The following is a 21,223-nucleotide window of genomic DNA, read 5'->3' on the forward strand; positions in this document are numbered from 1 at the left end:
TAAAATGAGCTCGGAACAACTGGTACAGTTTAAATTATTGAGCATCTGTGTTGGAAAAATACGTGCATTAAAAACGAGCTAGTGTGTTTTAAAAAGCTTATGTTTAAAAGAGTAGAATGATTGACACCTGCAACACAGCTGACATTCAGACCCTGATACCATGAGTCTGCAGATGTCCTTGCCGCTCTCTGCAGAAAGTGGGTTACCTATTTAAAGTGTGATAATAACGACCTGTCTGATCTGTGTGTTGTATACACTGCGGGTGGATACTGATACTGACCTGCTGACAGGTGCTGGCTGCCCAGGAAAGGGCAGGTCTCAGTGCAGGGCTCATAAAGGGTGATGATGGTTAGAGTCTCTGACCTCTTGGATAAGCGTGCTGCTGCTGATGCAGTGGTTCACCTGTGGGGCAGGTAATGACACTGAGCTGCAGGTAAAGTCCAGACTGCTTCTTAGACAGAGTGGAGTCAGACTTAAGATCGACTCGCTGCTGAGATCAGACTAATTGAATATTTTTACAAGCAAAACTAAATATTTAGTGGACAGGAAGTGAGCATGTTAGCATGCTAACACTGACCTGGATGACTTCACAGCCTCACAGAGCTGCTAGCGTGCTGTAGCATCAGTGGTAGCTAACAGGATGCTAGCAGACAGATGGAGAAGTTACAATAAATCAAAGCAGGTTAAAGATATTTAAGCAGTTTGGTGGTTGTCGTTGTTTGTTTTATTAGCAGCTGCTCCAGGGCTCAGATTTAATAGTTATGTATTGTTCTGTGTTTACAAGCCTGAACCCAGTCCTGAACTATAATCTTGACTCTGAGACTCACACCACAGCTGCTGTGTGTGTGTGCGTGTGTGTGTGTGTGTGTGTGTGTGTGTGTGTGTGTGTGTGTGTGTGGCTGCATTGTGATGGTGTGAACACTGAGTAAACACTGCTTATGTCCTTTTGTATGTTTGATTTGTATGACATAATATGTTAATACCCGACGCTCTTCACTGAGACCTCAAAGGAAAACAGTCACACACAGATCTCTCTGTGTTGAATGTAATAAAAATGTGAAGAAGTATTATAGGAAAATCTAAATGTATACAATGCAAATATGTACACCATAAATATCGACTGTACAATACAATGTGTACACAAACAGGTCTTAAACGTTGTATAAAAGCTCAGCCCGCTGGCGTGAATCACCAGCTGAAGCAGCAGCTACCTGCCTGCTGCTCAGAATAGATGTGTGCATTGACAAAAGACTGCAGAGCTGGACGTGGGAGTCTCGTGGCGTCCGTGACAGACTGCGGGTCCTTATTCCTGGTGCTGTAGTCTTTGTGTGGAGCTGTGCTGCGTTTAATGACAGTTAATGACAGTCTTAAAGCAGAGCCGTTAACGTTAAACAAGCTGCAGCAGCGTGAGGTAGACGGGGCTAATTATAAGGTGTCCTGTGTCAGAGCGCCAAGGCTCGCTCTCTCTCCTCTCTCACTGCTCAGCTTCACCGGCTTGGTTCCTGTGAACTGGCAACAGAGAGAACAGCAGGTGTGTGTGTGTTTTGATTCGACATTAAAACATCATCTAATCTAATGTGGCCAGAAATAGAAAATCTCCTCTGTCAAATGCTGCGAAAATGTCCAAATAAACCAAATAATACAAGTGTTTATATATAGATATATATATATATCTATATATATAAGTGGTAATGTTGAGTGTGTTGCTGGTTTCTTATTTGCTCAATATGAACAGGAACGTATAGAAGCTGGTGCAGATTAGATTAGTCGGTGTAAAAGGTAAACATTGTGAGGAACATTGTGTTCTCGCCTGGAGAGGGGCCCCCAGCCTGTGTGTGTGTGTGTGTGTGTGTGTGTGTGTGTGTGTGTGTGTGTGTGTCCTAATTACACAAGGCATTGAGGCAGGGCTGACATGATGAGAGCTGAAAAGAAAAAAAGAGGCAGTACATGTTCTTGGATACTTTTGAGTTTTCCTAGAAAAACCTGCAGCGTGAACCTCGCTGGCCTCCGTCCACATTCCTTCACACAGCTTTGCTTTCCAGAAATGTAAGATCAGAGGGAAACGCTCAGTGAGGCGCTGGAACGTGAACCCGGTGGTTAACATGTTTGATCGGCTCAACACACTTCAGGACACGTGTCCCGTGATTATTAGATGGTTGATTCTATGAGCCTGAACTGTTCATTTCTGTTCTTCACTTTCTTCATGTGAAAGTTGCTTATTGCTGTGGCCTGACTTCAGGCACGTGCTCTTTTATGGGATGTTCTGTTCCTTTCCAAGACGACTGAGTCAGCGTCAGGGGCCGGTCGCACAAAACACCTTAAGATTTCCCTTAGTTTGAGTTATGATTTCCTTAAAATACAAACAGTTGCTCAGAACACCCTTAAGTCTTCTCCTTAAAGTTTCCTTAAAATGTTCACTTAAGTATTTAAGGTTTTCTCCTGATCTTAGTCTGATACTTAAGGAGCCACTTAAAGTCAGTTAAACCTTAGTGACCAAACTAAGGAAAAAGCTAAAGGAACCTCAGACTTTATCTTAACTGCAGCGTGACCTTTGTTTATGGTGATAAATGAAGAACAGTGTTCCTAATGGCTGCCAATCAGCCGTCTCCATGGAAACGGGAGAATTTTACTGCTGTAAACGCCTTTTAAGTACCAGCCTCATCTGAGGAGAAATTAAACCTTAAGTAGAAAACTTAAGGTGTTTTTGTATTTGTGTGTGTGTGTGTGTTTGTTATGACTGTGTTCCTAATCTGTCCACCTGAACAATAACAAACATCCACCCTGTTCACTGAAGCCTGAGTCACTCTCAAGCCGTCCTCTGACCTTTTGTCCTCAGTGCATGATTGATGTTTACACGTTGCCTTCACTGACTCTGTCGTCTGTGGTTGTGTGCAGCCGTTATGTCAAAGCGCAGACTTGATTCCTAAATGACACTAGTTTACCCCCCCCCCACCTCCCCCCCCCCAGGATTATTGTTCGTCGCTTGCGTGGACAAAAGCATGTTGGCTCGCTTCCATTCCCCTCCCCCTCCTCTCCTCTCTTCCCAGTGTACACACACACACACACACACACACACACACACACACACACACACACACATCCCCCATATTGTTACATAACTGTGCACTCCTGGAGTTGGAGCGTGACGCAATAAGTGAACGACTGACCAGACTCGGGTTGTTGTGGCTCACATGCTGACTCCTGGCAGCGCTCAGTGTTTCTGTGTTTGTTTCCACTGCCTGTGTGTCGTGTTGTCAGTTTTCATATCTCAGGATTATCAAATCCTCTCTTTCGGATTTTAAACGTTACATGAGTGTGACGGGGGAGTTATTTATATCGTAGTTGTTTTGGAATATTCTGAGCTCGGGGGGGGGGGGGGGGGGGGGTTGAAGCCCGGCCATCAGTGAGCGTCCAAAGTTCAACCATCACACAACAGCCTCCAACCAGCAGTTAACAGAAGAGAAAGGAAAAACAAGCAACAAAAACAAGTCTAAACAACCTGCCAGGGCACCAGTATCATCCAAGGAGGTTCACCCATGTGTGACCGTTCCCTCTGGAAAACATCAGTCCATGAAAACGCTGCGACCGGTGGGCCGCTGCCCCTCCGCGCTTCTGTCACCACCTGCCGCTTGAAATTCATCTCGTTCCTCAGCAATTAGGCAACAAACCAAAAAACTGAGGCGGCTTCAGCAGCAGCAGCAGGAGCCAGAGACGACGTGTGAACGAGCCCAAACACACAGAAGAACATTGATGTTTCTCAGTCTCTCGGACACTCTGTGATGAAATGATCTGTAGAGTGTGTGTGTGTGTGTGTGTGTGTGTGTGTGTGTGTGTGTGTGTGTGTGTGTGTGTGTGTGAGAGTGAGACAGTGATCACTTACCCTCTCTCCCCTGGTGTCATGGTGATTCGACCCCTCAACCCATCCCCCTCCTCTTTTCCAGATTGTAGAATACACCCTCATTATGTAATCCCCCCCGACCCCCGCAACACACACACACACACACACACACACACATATTCTCACACACATACAGTCAGGCTGGATACTGGTGGCCCATCCCCCACCACCACCACCTGCCCCAGTTGGAGAAAACACAGTGTAGGATTGGAAAAGACTGAGCTACTTACCAACCAAACAAACAAGCTCATTAGCAGTGAGTGGCACGGTGCTCACGTCCCGGTCCCCCAGTGTTCAGCCTCTGATCCCAGTATATTGACCCCTCATTATACCAGCTCTGCTTGTTTACACTGAACCAAACAAAGCCGCCATGTTGCCGCCCTGCCGTGTGTGATTCAGGGAACACGCCGGCGTTCAGAAAATCAGAGGCGTGACGTGTAACACAACAGCGTCGGCACCTGTCCCATGATGCCAGGTTGATCCGGCTCTGTGACGACCTCCGCTGCCGGTTTAAACCCGGAGCAACAACGTTTTCCCCTTTTTCCATGTTTGTACCTTTTTTTATACAGAACGACGAGGCGGAATAAAAGCACAAGGTTCCCGCCGTCAACAGGCTGTAAAAAGGGCTTTTGTTTGTTTGGAAAGTTTTGAAGACTGTGAGAAATACTGGATTACTTTTTGTTGTTGTGTTCTAATAATTAGTGATTCATTCCACGTACATGCAGATAACTCGTGAAGTCTGGTGGACCAGCAGTGTCTGGATTTTTGGTGGAATTCAATCACTAAAACTTCAGCTACAACTTAGTTTGTGTAAATACCAACACTTAGTTTGATGCCTGATATATTAAATACTACATGTAGAGTGATGTTTGGGTCATTTCCTGAATCTTCATCGGCTCTCTGAGGAAAACATTCCTCATGTTGTGGAACTGGATGTCAAACAGGAGCTGCAGGATTCTTTGTTTGAGAAGTTTACTACATTACATTATGTCCATTTGGCTGCTGATTGGTCAAACACGAACTTTGCTGCAGCTTCATTTTTCATCCACAAATACCCTTCGGACAAGAGCTGCAGGTTTTTCATGTGACGTTAACTGACATTAAAAATAAAGTTTGATGTCGTTTGACTTCCTGGCTGGTTCTTTAGATGCAGTGGATTTTAGTCACAGTGTCTCATTAGTACCTGGAACTAATTGGTTTAAAAAGCATCGTTAAAGTTGGGTAGTTGGGGCGTCGAGTGGCGCAGTGGGTTGAGCAGGCGCCCCATGTGTAGAGGCCACAGTCGGCCCCGCTTCGAGTCCCGCATCGGACGGCCCTTTGCTGCATGTCATTCCCCCTCTCTCTGCCTCCCCATTTCCTGTCTCTCTCTACTGTGCTATCAAATAAAGGCATAAAAGCCCCAAAAAATATACTTTAAAGTTGGGTAGTTTGAAGATTTTGTCACTGTAGCAACAATAAAACATGTTTAGTTTCCATCTAAAGTCGGTACTTAAACACAGCACCTGAACACATGGTGAGAATGGAGCTTGTTCATTGGTGCATTGGTGCAAGATGGCCGACGAGACCAAACACTCAGGACCTATTGTCAGAGGAACGCCACATGTAGAACGAATCACATTGTGATCCAACAATCAGGTGGAGTTGACACGTTCTCGCCCTGGAACACGGCCTCAACTATTAACCTCAATATAATTTCCTCAAATGCTGCGACTGTTTACATCTTGATCACTTTTAAAAATAGATTTCCAGCTCCATCTGTGGTGTGCATGTAACTGTATTAACTCCAACAAGTGACTAAAAATACATGCTCAGAAAAAGCCGGGGTCGTCATGAATAGCCCGTGCTGGTGTTATGTACCTTGGCGTAGATCCAGCGGCTGTTTTCTCCTGGCTGCGAGGTGGAGCTGACAGCTGCCTCGGGATGAATGTCTGCTGTAACTGACTCTGTGTCTCTTCTGTTCCAGGAAACACCCAACTCTGTTTTCCTGGTGATGGAGGTAAGTTTAGAAACGTGACTGTCTGGATGTTTGAGTCACAGCTCACATCCTCTTCTCATGTGTCGTTTGTTCTCACTGTAATTATGTATCATTAGATGCTTTTCTTTATTAAAAGTAATAAAAGAGATGACATGAATTATTATACATGTGTCCATTGCCCCCGGTAACGGCTGTCAGCATGTGTTCTTCCTCTTTTGGCTGTGCTGCCCTCGTCCCCCCCCTCCCTCTGTTGTTGTCTTTCACATTTCCTCCGTCGGCCCGCTGACGACCTCGGCATCGTCCCCACCTTTTCTCTGCTCGTGTTGCGACACTGTCAGACTCTCTGTCTGCGGGGCAGAAAACAAACCGACACAACCTCAAGTTACTCACTAGCTTTACACCCCTCTTTTCGTTTTCTAGGAATGTTTTTCTCCATTTTCTCGAAAGTCTTGGCTTTAGATCAGAGTTGCGACCGCTCCACAGTTTACTCTGTTGATGATCCTCGTACGTTCGGATCAGCTGCTCTAACACTGGGTTTCGTTAATTTGATATGTACGTTACGGTTTCAGTGTCAATATTCAGCTGTCAAATGCTTGAATAAATCTTGCAGTGCTTCTGCTCTGGCTGCACTGAGAAGCATAAACCTCAGTCTGGTTAAATCACTGCTGATGCCTGGTGTTTTGCTGAGCTGGAAGAGGCTTGTCCTACTTAAACACTGGTGGAAGTATCAGATGAAAGTGTGATGAAGAGATGAGAGCGCTGAGCCAGAGGCGGGAACACAGCTAAGACTCATATTAACACCGTTTATTGGAACAATGTTTTAAAGGAAGGACGATGTTTGACTTGGAGGCTTCACTGCAGCTTCCTGCCAAAATACAGTAGCAGACACAGTTTGAACCAGGCTCAGATAAACTGTAATGATACCATACAGCCAGGAGATATGGTGGTTAGCTAGTCTTTAAAGCTCCTCCAGTGTAAAGGTCTGTGTCCATGTGTAGTGTGATTATAGATCAGGTCTAGCTTCTATATTAATACTGTGAAAGTATCAAAGCCTCAGTCCACAGAGAAATGCACACAGCCTGTATTCAGAAACTGAGCCTTAAAACCAGCCGTCAGGACTTCTGGAACTTTGTGATGTCACAACGAAGCGGTCACCGCCCTCAGTCTGTGTGTTCACAGCAGCCTCGTCCGTCTGTTCTCGTTCTCCCTCTTGAGGACTGACTGCTCTCGAGCAGATGAAGCTGCAGCCGTTCAGCAGATTAATTGATGATTAATGCTTTTGTCTGGGGCTTGGATTTCACATATGCACAGACACACTCAACAAACACCCATGATGCATCACACACGGATAATAAATACACATTGAAACCTGGATGTGCCTCTGGGCTTGACGTTAATGAACCTGAATGTAACTGCTGCTGATAGTGTCTGTCTCTCCTCACACACAGTACTGTAATGGAGGTGATCTCGCTGACTATCTGCAAGGTAAGCATCACGCTAATCTGTGATTAGTTACTAACACTGCAGACCAGGAAACGCCATGTGACTGCAGCTGTTATGAATGTGTGCGTGTGATTAGGCATTTATTATCTGTGGGTGATGGATTGAGGAATAATGTAAGTCTGTATCGTGTGTGTGTGTGTGTGTGTGTGTGTGTGTGTGTCTCCATGTTTTCGATGTGGGGGATGTGTGTGTGTGGGAACGACTGCAGCTTGGTACAAAGAGTTCCTTCTCTAGTTCAGAGCCATTTAGCACACTGTTTATCATTGTGATAGTTCATAACAAAGGTCAGCAGCAAGTCAGCGTAAGATGAAATGATGCAGAATGGAAAGTTCAGTTGAACATGATTCACAACCTCCAAATACCAAAGAGTAAAAACAAAGAACATGAAGCTGACGTGTCGTCCTCCGGGTCCTGTGAGACTAGAATTTATAGATTTCATCAAAGGCTGTCACGTAGCATAGCATGCTAACACTAGTGAAACACCAAACTTAAAAAAAAAAAAAAGTAAATATATACTGTAAAACAAAAACAAGTTAAAAATGAGAAAAACACATTTTTTTTTAAAATTTAAACATTTATTTAAAAAAAAAGTCAAGACAAAATCTGACAAAAACACATTTAAAAAAAAATTTAACATTTAAACAAAAACAACATAAAAAATGACAAAAACAAAACATCAGTTTTTGAAACAGGCCACATCACCTGGAGTCTCACAGTTTGTGGAATCTGTGTCTCTCAGATAACGACACTGATTGTGTGTCTGGAACTCTTATCACTGTACTTTTACATAAGGACTCCGTCCCACCTGTCCCACCTGTCCCACCTGTCCCACTCCTGCAGTTTACAGTGGGTCACGGTCAGACCGGTCTGAAGCGAGGTGGTCCACAGTGACACAGGTGGTTGTGTGGATCAGTGTTCAGACTCAGTTGGATCCTCCATCTTGACCTTTAATCCCCCGGGGCTGCGGCGTTATCAGTGGAGGGATTCTGTGTTTCACAAGGTGTTTGACAAGGCTTTGAACGCAGCGTAGCCAACGACTGTATGTCATTATATAAGAGGATCTCACCTGTGAATTATTCTACTGCTGTTGACGCAACTTCTCCATGTACAGATAGGAAACAGGTCTCAGAGAGAGAGAGAGAAATCCTCTTAGTCTCACATCAGATCAGATTATTTCACTACCGCAGGGAATAAAACCTTCACTGCCTGAAATTACTCTGTTTACCACAGGATTATTACTGTTAATTATTAGCTTTAATCGAGTGAGGCTGATAAACTGTAGTTGCTTTTTCTTTCTAGTTTAGAAATTTATTTCCTAATGAAGGAGCGTGACGGTTTTATTTAAAGCATGTTTTTATTGTATTTAAATTTGACTCTTGCCTCATGTGGGAGCTGTTTTTCTGAATAAAATTGATAATAATAATAAACTTTGTTTGTACAGCACTTTTCATACAACAAAGAAGAGACATGCACCAAGAGATTCACACGATAAGACATTAAAATGAACATAAACATTTTAAAAACATTGATGGAAGATGGAAAACTTTAAAAACATTACTTTAAAATGAGATGTGATAATAAATACAATAATAACATTGAATAATAAATTAAAGAAGTGCTGAGCAGAGCATAAATGCAGAGCAAAGAGGGAAACAGGTCTCAGTCCTGGTTACTCATCAGTTTTATCGCTTCTCTTCTTGTAGCTAAAGGGACCCTGAGAGAAGAAACGCTGAAGGTTTTCCTGCAGCAGATCTCCGCGGCCATGCGCATCCTCAACAGCAAAGGAATCATCCACCGCGACCTGAAACCCCAGAACATCCTGCTGTCGTACACGGGCCGCAAGAAGTCCAACATCAGCGGCATCCGCATCAAAATAGGTAAAAGAACCAGATAGAAAAAGTCACATATCCATTGTCACTGGATAGCTTAGATTTATAATTTCTAGATTTGACATGATCATGTATCTAAGGTTTTGTAATAAACCATATGAAGCATTTCCCTGCAGCTGAAATGAAAACAGTGTAGTGCATCTGAGCGTATATGCTTCCAAATATCACATTGTCTTTAGAGCGTCATTACTCTGCAATGATTTCAGATAGAGACATGCTGTTCTTTCACCTTAAACTAAAGAATCTGAGCTTTCCAACGAGCCCCTGTTTGTCCGTGTGAGTCACTGACTTCAGTCAATAAACTATGATGAAAAGTTGTAAAAGATCTGGACAGTCTCATCGTTTATCGATCCTTATCTGCCATCTTTGCTTCTGATGTCTAGAGTCACGTCACTGAATCGAACACTCCTATTGGCTCTGGTGAGTGCTGTCACAGCCAATCAGAGTGTCTGATTCAGAGGCTTGGCTGTCAGTTACTTGTAGACCCAAACTAAATGGGAACAGTGCGATTTTATTCTGAGGTCAGAGCGAGGAGAAGTTGGTCTGAGTTTACTGTAGTGACAGAAAACAGACAGAAGGATGAAACCAGTCACATATTCACACTAAATATACATTAACTTTTGTTTTTCTTTTGTACTAAATATAACAACAAATAGCAGCAGATAAGTGATATTGCACAGATGGTGTGTTAAACGGTTGCATGTTGAGTGACACATATAATTAGCCTCGGTTGTGCTGATTCTGACTTTTAAAAATGACAACTTCATAAGGCAAAACACAAAGGTATGAAAACATGTTAATTTGGGCTTCAGAGGCTCAAAATGTATTTGAAAATTATTAAGCAGCAAGTGGTTTTACTTTTGAATTCAGAGGCCAAATAAAGAGTGAGAGACATGGAAAACTGTTGACACACAACATCTTATTTTGGCGACTGGAGTTTTGTAATTAATGTATTTCTGACAACGCTGACTCCGTCACTGTCCTAACATTGTTTTGACTGTTTCATGCTCGAGTCACTGCTCCCAGTGTTTGTCCAACAACACTGCTCTGTGTTGGTGGTGATAATAACAACCTGTTTACTGACTGGTGTGTTTCATGCCTCTGTCCTGCAGCTGACTTTGGCTTCGCACGGTACCTTCAGAGCAACATGATGGCCGCCACACTGTGCGGGTCCCCCATGTATATGGTCAGTGTCATTTCTGCTGCCTGTCTAGAATTGCAGCTGATGTCAGCTATTTTCAATTTTACCCCTCAGCTTCCTCAGCAGTTTGTTGCATAACTCTAAACACTGTGGATCTTAACCTGTGACCTCGCAGGCCCCGGAGGTCATCATGTCCCAGAACTACGACGCCAAGGCCGACCTGTGGAGCATCGGGACGGTCATCTACCAGTGTCTGGTCGGCAAGCCGCCGTTCCAGGTTAATACTGCGCACAACAAACCAGTTTAGACCAATGTGTTTGTACATGTGTGAGGCTGAGACTCTTATTTCTGTGTTAATCTCTTCAGGCCAATAGTCCCCAAGACCTGAGGATGTTCTACGAGAAGAACAAGAATCTACAACCGATGTAAGTCACCTGTTAATGACGGACTTTCATCCAGACTGAAATATCTCAACAGCTATCAGATGGATTGCTGTGAAGTTTTTTATGGATGCAGGTTCATTTCCCAAGACTGATGCCGTCCACTGAGACTACGTCTGTATTAGATCCATCTGGCACAGTGTGACAAGCAGATTGTTGTTTCATGCAGTCTATAAGAGAAACAAAATATTAACGTTCCCATGCTCTCGTTACCCAGCATCCCGCGGGAGACTTCCCCACAGCTCAGTGACCTTTTGCTTGGGCTGCTGCAGAGGAATCAGAAAGACAGGATGGACTTTGGTGAGTGCTGATGTATATAAACATGGTGCATGTGTTGTTTGCTTTTATCCTCTGAGATGTGTCTTAACGTTTGTTAAAAAACTTCTCCTCTGCAGATGCGTTTTTCAGCCATCCCTTCATGGAGCCGTCGTCCACCATCAAAAAGTGTAAGGTCACGTTCCTCAGCAGTGTCACGTGCTGTTCTGCATGTTCTCGTTGTCCGACTTGAGAACATGAGTAATCGTGTATTTATCTCCTCAGCGTGTCCGGTGCCGGTCCCCAGCGCCTCCAACACAGTGACGGATTGTTCCTGTGGCAGCTCCCCGTGTATCCGCTACAACTCTCCTCCGGTGAGTTTGATATGACTCTATAAACCCTCATCCAGAGGGGATCACTACGGAAGCCCTGAGGGTCAGGAGGAACATTTTTTTTGTTTGTTTCATCTGTGAAAACAATCCTGAGAGGCAAGTGATTGTTTGGCCTGGATCAAGTTTTTTCTCAGGGTTGTTTTCACAGATGAAAAAAACTTTTTTTTTTTTAGTTTTTTTTTAATCTCATCTGTAAAAACATCCGCTGATAGACAGGTGGAGAAGGTGGACGTCATTTATCACATTTTCTTTCTGTCTTCCATAAAAGAAATTTAAAAAATCACACAAAAAAAATGTTCCACAAAAAATTACAGATTTTTTTTTTTGTTTCATCTGTGAAAACAACCTCAAGAGGCAGGTAAAATTTAATTTATTTATTTTTTCAAAGGATTTCTTTATTTTTCTGGATGTTTTTTTTTGTTGTTTTTTTCTCATGTGTGAAAACATCCCCTGATAGACAGGTGAAAAAAGGTGGATGTCATTTTTCAAATTTTTTCAAGTTTTTTTGGGATTATTGAAAAATGAATCCCGTCCTCCCATAGCTAATACTTTTCTAACCATGTGCCTGCTTGCTACAAACTGCTGAAAAGCAAGACATGGTGTCCAAAGAGGGAAAATAAAACAGAGTCTTTATAAAATTTGTCTCGTGATTTTACAATCACGAGACAAATTTCAGGAATCAAAGAAAGTTCTGATCTTTCGCTCTGAATGTTTCTCCCTGCAGGTTAAACTGCCACAGCTCGTATAAGTCCACTGCCAGTTAGAACAGTGACACATCTCTTCTCACAGCAGCAGTGGGAGGGCAGGGCGAGTCAGTTTCCCAGGATGCCACTGTTCTCTGTAACGATGTGATTGCATTAGTTTCACAGTCAGCACTGCCTTGCCTGGAAGTGTAATAATTACATCATTCAGGAGCCAAACCACAACTCCGTCCTCTCTCTCTCTCTCTCTCTCTCTCTCTCTCTCTCTCTGTGTGTGGAAACACAGTCTCTCCCCGACATGCAGACTCTGGCAGAAGATGGTCTGTCATCCCCTCCGCTCGGTCCGCCCAACTTCCTGCAGCTGTCCAAAGAGTCTGCAGGAAGCACCAGCAGCAAGAACTCGTCGTGTGACACTGACGACTTTGTCCTGGTGCCTCACATCTCCACTGACAGCTGTGAGTGCCATCACACACAGCACAACACACACACGTGGCTACAGCTGTGTTTCCTCTAGATTCACCCAGGTGTGACTCACCGCTTCATTTGAAAGGAGATCAACTCGTGCACTTCCTAGATCATCTGTCGGTCAATATAGATGTGCATCCTAAAGTCTGTCTGTAGCTCATCCACTCTTACTTCCTGGTTGAGAAATCTGGATCAGGCCTGGAGCCTCGCCCCCCACCTTCAGAATGGCTATCATAGTTAGCATCTTTTTAGAGTGGCTAGCGTAGTTAGCATAATTTCAGAATGGTTAGCGTAGTTAGCATCTTTTTAGAGTGGCTAGTGTAGTTAGCATAATTTCAGAATGGTTAGCGTAGTTAGCATAATTTCAGAATGGTTAGCGTAGTTAGCATCTTTTTTAGAGTGGCTAGTGTAGTTAGCGTCTTTTCAGAGTGGCTGGCGCAGTTCACGTCTTTTATTTGTTTATGTGGTTCGTTAGCTTTTAACTGGCAGTGGCTGACACAGTGTTAGTGATTGTGCTAATGCTAACTCTCTCTGTCTGTACTGACAAGGTTTCAGGTTTATGAAGACTCTAAATCAGTCACTGTTTTCTGTAGAGGTTAGACTAGAGCAGAAACAGGGCGCATAATGACAAAATGAATCTTCACTCTGTAAAATAGATAACCACGAGCGAGTGCATGAATTCTGTGTTCACATGCACACACACACACAGTTCATGCAATATGAATAACACGTGAGCTGTGGACGTACGGACGCGCACCAGCATCTGTTCTCTACGAGCATGTAGATGTTTTGAAATGCTGCTGATTCATAGACACACACACACACACACACACACACACACACACACACACACACACACACACACACACACGTAAGTCACATTCACTACCTGTCAGTGACACCTACACTCACACACACTCACACACACTCACATAGCACCACACACAAAACCCATTACATTAGACAGCTGCTAAACATTTCATGTTGTAACTGTAGACAGACATCCACAAACAGTGGACACGCACACTTACCCTCTGCCCTGGTAAAATGAATCCTCATGCTCTGCACCTGCTGCCACACACACACACACACACACACACACACACACACACACACACACTGCTAGTCCTCCACTCAAACAATGAACAGTGTGTAAAGCTTTGGGAATGGCAGCTGGTGTTTTGAGGGGCGTTTAATCAGCTAATTACAGCTGATTTACACGTCGGTAACGACTGCTGCACCTTCATCGCTCTTTTCTTTCCTTCATTTCCTCAGATGACCAACCAATGGGAGTGGGCCGTCGGCCGTCCAGCGAGTTCCTAATGTGCGGAGGGTGAGTACAGAGCTGTCGAGCGAACCCAAACCCTGAGTCTGGTCTGAAAGTGCCTGAGATAACTTCTGTTGTGATTGGGCGCAATATAAATAAAGATTAACTTCACTTGACTCGACTAGATCTTTGGAGGACGGTTAATATTTTTTAGTTTTGTCAAAAACTTGAAAGAAAAAAACTACATCTCTTGCTGAACTCTTCAGTCGTATCACATCAGCTATAAACTAAGAAATAAGGTTCTAGAAAGAGAAATTAAAAGTCACTGAGCAACAGAGCTGCTTCACACACAGTAACAAACAGGATTAAAGGAACAGTTCAACATTATGTGACATGTTTATGGTGATACTTACTGGCTTCCTTGCTGAGACTTGGATGAGAAGATCGATACCAGTCGCATGTGGGAAAACACCTAAAAGCATCTCTAGAGCTCATTAATTAACACGTGTGTTTTAATTAACACGTGTTTTCTCATGTGTTTTAATCCATATAAAGTGTGAACATGAGCAGTGTTTTTATGGGGTTGTCCTGTACCAGAATATTTCATGTCCAGGAGGAGTGACTTCCTTAAGGCTTGTTGTGATGTTGAGGTTGCCAGGCAACCAGCATACGCTTCAGGAAGTCACTGCATCCAGCTAAAAAAAAAAAAAGGTCCACAGGAAAACCACAACTTTGTGTTTTTAATGTGTAACTTCTCCTCCTCGTTTCCAGAGTCATTAATCACCAAACGGCTGCTTCACAAGTAAATGAGCAAAGAAAATAACATGATGGAGGTTTTATTGTTTGTTTTTTAACAAGGGATTTTATATAGTTCTTTTTTTTCTTTAAGGGTAGAAAAATTACTAATGATCATGGAAACGTTTCATCCAACAAAAGAAAGAACAAAGAGTCTGTAGATGCAACAAAACGAGTCACATGACGCCTTCACTCACTCATTCTGGTAAATCAACCACAATCTGACCTCATAGGTTTCATGTCCTCGGTCCACCTGGTCCAGACCTTGAGGGAAAATGGCCGCCTCTCCATAATGTAGATTGTGTTTATTGTTCTCATCCATTCCTCAGCGCTGGGCGGCTCTGGTTCTAGCTTCTTCCTCCCGACAGCCTGGTTTTATTGTTCTTTACGTGCAGTATCTGTGGTTGTGACATTGAACCAATCATTCAGGAATATGAACTGGTTAATTACCATTTCACTGAGCTGATGTTTCCAGCTCTGATTGTTTATTTTAGTCATAAATTGTTGAGTGTTTGAAAGCTGCAGATAGTGTGTCATTCAGCTGCACTAATTAGACTCACTGCACTGAAAATGAACTGGATGTTGACGAGTGGATAGAAAACAGACTGAGTGTGGTTCACGCAGCTTCGTCTTCATGAGTGTCTTCTTCATGTGTTTCTATGTCAGTGACGTTTCTATTGTTTTCCTGTGTCGCTGTTTCTGTGACCGGCCTCGTCTCTGCTTCACACCACACATCACACACTCACACTGTCAGTCTCTGACCGCCTCCAAAATCTGCCTGATTGACTGAGCTATGAATCAGACTGTGAGCCAAACAACAAGGTGGAGCTGAGCTAAATAAAGCAGCTGACCCACCAGAGGCTGCGAGATAAGAATAGACTCACACACTCGCCACAACGCGTCTGCAATAACAAACTGTGACTGTTCTGGAGTCTCAGCTGTGTTCACAGATGAAGACATGCTCTCAGGTACTGCAGCCACAGCAGTTTATCCTCCACACTCTCCATGTTCATGTTCTGCCCCGTCCTCATGGAGATGTTGATTCTGGGTCTTTTTCCAGAAGCGTTGTCCCTAAGAACTCGACCTCGGCCTACGAGCGAAACGTCTTATTGCGTTACATCAGAAAAGTGTTTGTGGACATCTTTGGTCTTTGGATTAACGGACTTTCTTCTTGCGTAGCGATTGAGAGGCTGACATACATGATCGAACCAAAAAGTCATATTTTTCATAAAATATGGGATTAATTTCTCCCTTTCTGCACTTTCCCTGTAAAACTTTGTTTATTGATTCTCTACTTAAATTGGTTTTAAACTCGGCTTCAGGTAAAATCTAAAAGCTCTCTGCTGTCTGTCTGTTTGTTGTTTGTCTTTATTCTGCTCTACGTTTGCTTCTGCAACTAATCTCATGAAAAGACTAAAACCAAGAGTCAGTTCTCAGTACGTTCAGGCCCGACCTCACACACTGAACGCTCCACAAACACACAGTTTTTCTTTATTAAAGTCTCAGTAGTTACATGAAACGGCGAACAGGAGGAGGAGGAGGAAGTGTTGCTCATGAGCTGAGGAGGCCTCTCACCTCATTTATTACTTATTGACATAATATAATTAAAGCCTTCATGAGGTTTCTGCCATGACTTTATACTAGCCTCCACTTTCTCCTGTAATAACATGCAATTGTGAAAATGGTTAATTAAGAGTTCATTCTGAATCATTAGTAATTTCATTTGAAACTTAATTTGTAGTTTAAATTATTTTCTACGGCTCAAAAACCAGTCACCTGTTTTAATGTTCTGTGATTGGATCAGAATAAACCTCAGAGTGTGTGTTCACGCTGATGTGTGTGTTCATGCTGATGTGTGTGTTCATGCTGATGTGTGTGTTCACGCTGATGTGACTCATCCCTGTGCAGATTCCTCAGGCTGTGACACAAACACAGTCACTTGTTATTAGGAAACGGTTCATGGTTTTGGTTTTTTTCATGTGATTTGTTGACGGTGAGAAACATGTTAAATATCTCCAGTTGCCTCCTTTAGATCCTGTTATTACAGTCAGTTTCATCACGACGACACAGCTTCAGCTCGTGTCACCAGTTCTTTTCCTGCTGTTTAATTCCAGCTGTATGAAATCCCTGTTTGTTTCTAAATTAATCATTAACATATCCTTAGAGCTGGAGTAGAATTTAACTGTTAAAAGGTGTGTGTCACTCTTTGTTCCCTCTCTCTCTTCCTTTGTTGGTGACCTGCAGCCAGACGCTTCACATTTCTTCTTCTCTCCCTGTTTTCCTGTGTAAACAGCCTCGAGCCAAACTCCGCTCCCTCCTCTCTCTTCCCTCTTTCGTTATACTTCTTCTTTTTTTTCCTCTTTGTTGCTGTTCTCTCTCATGTTCCTCTCACTAACTGTTCCCCCCCCCCCCCACACATACATCAGTTAACCATTGACACTGGAGGAACTTATTTTCTTTCTTAATTACTGGATTTTTCTCACAGTTCAGTAACAGGAGCCAGACTCTGACAGAGCTGCTGAATCGCAGCTTTGTTTATCCTCCGAGTGTCGTAGCTTCACTCCACTGGCTCCCAGTGTCTTTCAGAATAGATTTTAAGGTCCTTTTAAGGTCCTGGCAGTAGAAGATTCGAGAGCTGGTGAAGGATTATAAAACAACAGACTTTTAAACACACACAATTTTACACACAAGAACATAGAGTGCAGCTTTTTTTAACTATGATCCAAAAGCATGAAAACCCTGCAGAGCTGGAAGATGCTCAGAGAACAGTTTTAAAGATTATTTAACTTGGCTTTTAATGAATTCTCTCATATTTTATCTTATAGATTCTGTTTTTCATTTACATATTTTATCATTTACTGTCTTTCTATTGTCTATTTTCATTGTGCTACTATTTGATAATTTTTGTAGAACACTTTGAGCTGCAGACCTGGTATCAATCTGGTTTATTGCCATGTAGGTTTCCAGCATACGAGGGATTTGCTTTGGTGTTTTGGTTCATATCAACAGACATAAGAAGAAGAAAAGAAATAGAAACATTTAACAATAAAATAAAATAGTTACAATAAAATGTGAAGAAATATTGTAGAAAAGAATAAATAGAAAAATATAGATTTATACAAGCTGTTAAAGGAGTGTATAGGTGACAGTTTACAGTTTATTATTATTAAATAGATAGGAAGATGGAGGAGAGGAGGAGCAGGGTGTCTGCAGAGAGATTATTATGATAAAGAAAGAGGAGAAGAGACGGATGAAGTGAGAGTTGATGTTCGGCCCCCTCCCCCTCTCTCGGGCTGCGTGATGAAAGCAGGTCAGTGGAGAGACGACTTCTCCTCGTTTCACTCTCGCCTCTTTTCAAACAGCAGTTGTTCACTGACCTACAAATTCTCTCTTTAACGAGGACGTTAACGTTCCTCTCTGAGTCCGGCCTCGGCTCGGATCAATACAGCTTCACTTTAACCTCACTGTATCAGATGTCTTCTGGATCGGGGGGGGGGGGGGCTCATGATCAGGTTTATATCTCAGTCCCACAAAGACCTGCTGTCTGGTTCTTTGTCTGGACTCGTCTCTGCCTCACGTGTCGTCGTCCTCTCTCCCTGTGGACTCTCACAGGCTTCACATCATTACATAACACTGGTTTCCAACTGGTGCTGCTCTCTAACGGCCACTTCCTCCGGCCCCCCTCCCCCTCCTGGTTTCTATATGTAAGCGGGGGCCCCTCTGTGGGTGACTCGGTCATGACTTTCTGTTCCAGAACATTTTGTCTCTGGAATAACAAAAGAATGTAAATGAGCTTCTGCCTTTCTGCACTTCCCGTGCTGTGTCACACAGAGCACAGCAATGCACGTGCCATTGGCCGGCCCTGCCTCTAGCCCCGCCCCCAGGAGGGTGAGCTTGAAGCTGATTGGTCCTGACTTTGTGTTTACATGGAAGCTCAGCCCCCCTTTTTTTTTTCTCCTCCCCTCATGATGTGCAGGGCTAAACTTAGTTCCTGAACTCGCCTGCGCTCTGAGGTAAACAAAGAACTGAGAGTCAGAACATCAGAACGGTTCTGTGGAGAACGTCTCACACCAGCAGCAGCTGTTTAAAGAGGTTTAGATTAAAGATGTGCTGCAGGTATGGAGGCAGCAGCCGCCTCTAACCGCTCTCCTCTCCTCGCTCGCCCCCTCCAGGCAGCCGCAGCCCACCCCGGGACAGACGCCCATGGTGTCCCCACGGGCCGAGACCACCCCGATCCCCGTCCCCACCCAGGTCCGCAACTACCAGCGCATCAAGCAGAACCTCTCCAGCAGCCCGACCACCACGCTCTACAGCTCCCCCAGGTAAGAGCCGCCTCTGCTGGGCCCCCGGGTGACGGACGGTAACACCTGCATGTGATTAGTCATGAAACACCTGGAGCGGGAACCTGTCTGTCTGTATCGACTCATGACTAATATTTAATGGTTTCATCAGCTGTAAAGTTTCACTGAAGTTACATCAGCTGAGTCTGTGGCCTCCGACCTGCTGCGGGGGGGTTCAGAGGAGGGAGGGAGGGGGGCACCTCGTTTCACAGGAAGATTAGTTTGTTGTCGGAGCCGGAGAACACATGAGGTACTGTAGATTTAATCAGCTGCTTTATATAGTTAATGTGTGGTGCTAACTTCTGTTGGGGGTTGTGCTGCTCTGGCAGTTTCACTTGTTGTTTAATTTGCTGTTAAATAAAGATTAGGATGAGTTTGATGTTTGTGCAGCAGCAGCTGGTTCAGTTGACCTCTCTGGATCCTGTCCCTTTGACCTTTAACAGGTTCTTCTTAATGTGTCTTTATTGTTTTCATCACTGCATGGAGCAGAATGTGGCAGGTAGAAACGTTAAAGGAATATATGGATTTTAAATTAGCTCCATTTTACTAATAACAGCCTGTAAGCAGATGTTAAGATACAGCTGTAAACCAGAAGCAGGAAGTAGATTTGTTTATGTTGGCCTCTTGATATTACCTAATATTTGGAGTTACAGGATTTGTCCTTTGCTCACCTGCAATATCTAATTTCTGAATTTAACATATCCAGCACAGTTTACCTGCCACAGGTGACGGGAGATGTTCCTTTACATTTTGAGAAACTCCACAGAGGAAGGTTTTCACTATATATTATTATTATTTTAATATGTTAATTATTGTGATTTCATGGAAGCAACACACATTAACAACAAGAGAATTACAATAATAAAAAGAACAGAACAGAACATCTCGGCTCACAGACTCATTCACATTCAAACAGGTGAGAGACTGAGGATTTACATGAAAGTAAAAATAAGAAATATCTCATAGACAGGTGTCGCTCAGGTCTGTACCACACACACCCTCCTGTGAAATTAACAGATATCTAAATCAATATGTGACATAAAAGACTCCGATAATTAACAACAACAAGTATGACCTGATGCCAATATGTTTTGCATGGAACTTTATATCTGTTATGCAGTTCATAAGAATGTTGTATTTTGTAGTTTCCTTTTTATGTTTCAATATATTGTAATGTAAATTTTACATTTTTATCTTTAAAGGACAATTTAAAGGTGTTTTATGAAGCAGGAAATGCATTTGACACACTCAGAGAAACACTGAATAGAAACATAAATTTAGTTTGTTCACAGGAAACCTCCACAGGCTGTTTTTAATGGATCTGTATTCTTTTATGACTGTATCTCAGTAATTACACGAGGTCTCTATAAAACACTTCCTCTGGCTGCGGTTGCACTAAATATTTAGTGCGATAGATCTGAGATGTGCAAATGAGCACTTTGCTCAGCGAACGCTCCCACACATGCTTCTCTTCTGTGCGACGCAGATCTGTGCTGCGGTCGTTACAGTGCAGCAGGAACAGGTTCGTCCCAGCAGCAGCAAACACGTATTTACCACCAGGTGAAACTGTCTGAGAAGAAGCAGAGAGAGAGAGGAGACTTTTATTTTCATTAATTCTCTAAATTCTGAGTTAAAAGTAATTAAAGTAATTTTTTCAGGCTTTTTATTAAAATAAACGGTAAACCACTTTATAGCGTTAAGCATAAAATAAAAATAATAAGTTAGAACCCTTTTTTCTCTGAACTCTGAGTTTAAAGTCAGAATTTAAGAAAATAAATACATTTTCACATATGGCCGTAATCCTCAAAAAGTAAACAGCAAACTTCTTTATAGAGTTAAGTAAAAAAAAAAAAAGAAAAAAAGAAAATGAGTCTGAATTTGGACTTTTTTCTCTGAAGCCTCAGTTTAAAGTCAGAAATCTGTTGAATACGTTTGTGTTTGTGTTTTGTAGGTCTGGCACAGTGAGGCGCTCCAACACTAGTCCCATGGGGTTTCCCAAAGTGGGCTCCGGGTCCCCCAGCTCCGCAGATGTCCCTCAGACGGTGGGCCGCCGCCTCTCCACCGGCAGCTCCCGGCCCTACTCCCCCTCCCCCCTCGGTGAGGACGCGTCCAGACGTGTCTCCGAGCACATCGGACTTTTTAATAACAACCTTCAGACGTGA

General features: G+C 43.3%; 1 protein-coding gene across 2 annotated transcripts in view; it reads left to right on the forward strand.

The window, feature by feature from the left end:
• ulk2 (unc-51 like autophagy activating kinase 2) overlaps positions 1 to 21,223 on the forward strand; it is a 36,616-nt gene that overhangs the window by 8,861 nt on the left and 6,532 nt on the right. For both annotated transcript variants that reach the window (XM_022751345.1, XM_022751346.1), the window contains exons 4-16: positions 5,862 to 5,894; positions 7,322 to 7,358; positions 9,080 to 9,253; positions 10,378 to 10,451; positions 10,582 to 10,683; positions 10,773 to 10,831; positions 11,064 to 11,146; positions 11,242 to 11,292; positions 11,387 to 11,475; positions 12,481 to 12,649; positions 13,935 to 13,992; positions 18,894 to 19,043; positions 21,013 to 21,158. In XM_022751345.1, the coding sequence (XP_022607066.1) occupies positions 5,862 to 5,894; positions 7,322 to 7,358; positions 9,080 to 9,253; positions 10,378 to 10,451; positions 10,582 to 10,683; positions 10,773 to 10,831; positions 11,064 to 11,146; positions 11,242 to 11,292; positions 11,387 to 11,475; positions 12,481 to 12,649; positions 13,935 to 13,992; positions 18,894 to 19,043; positions 21,013 to 21,158 (1,225 nt within the window). The remainder of the gene's footprint in view (positions 1 to 5,861; positions 5,895 to 7,321; positions 7,359 to 9,079; positions 9,254 to 10,377; positions 10,452 to 10,581; positions 10,684 to 10,772; positions 10,832 to 11,063; positions 11,147 to 11,241; positions 11,293 to 11,386; positions 11,476 to 12,480; positions 12,650 to 13,934; positions 13,993 to 18,893; positions 19,044 to 21,012; positions 21,159 to 21,223) is intronic.

The sequence above is a fragment of the Seriola dumerili genome, unplaced genomic scaffold (genome assembly GCF_002260705.1).
Source record: "Seriola dumerili isolate Sdu_G_001 unplaced genomic scaffold, Sdu_1.0 BDQW01000153.1, whole genome shotgun sequence".
Classification (NCBI taxonomy): domain Eukaryota; kingdom Metazoa; phylum Chordata; class Actinopteri; order Carangiformes; family Carangidae; genus Seriola; species Seriola dumerili.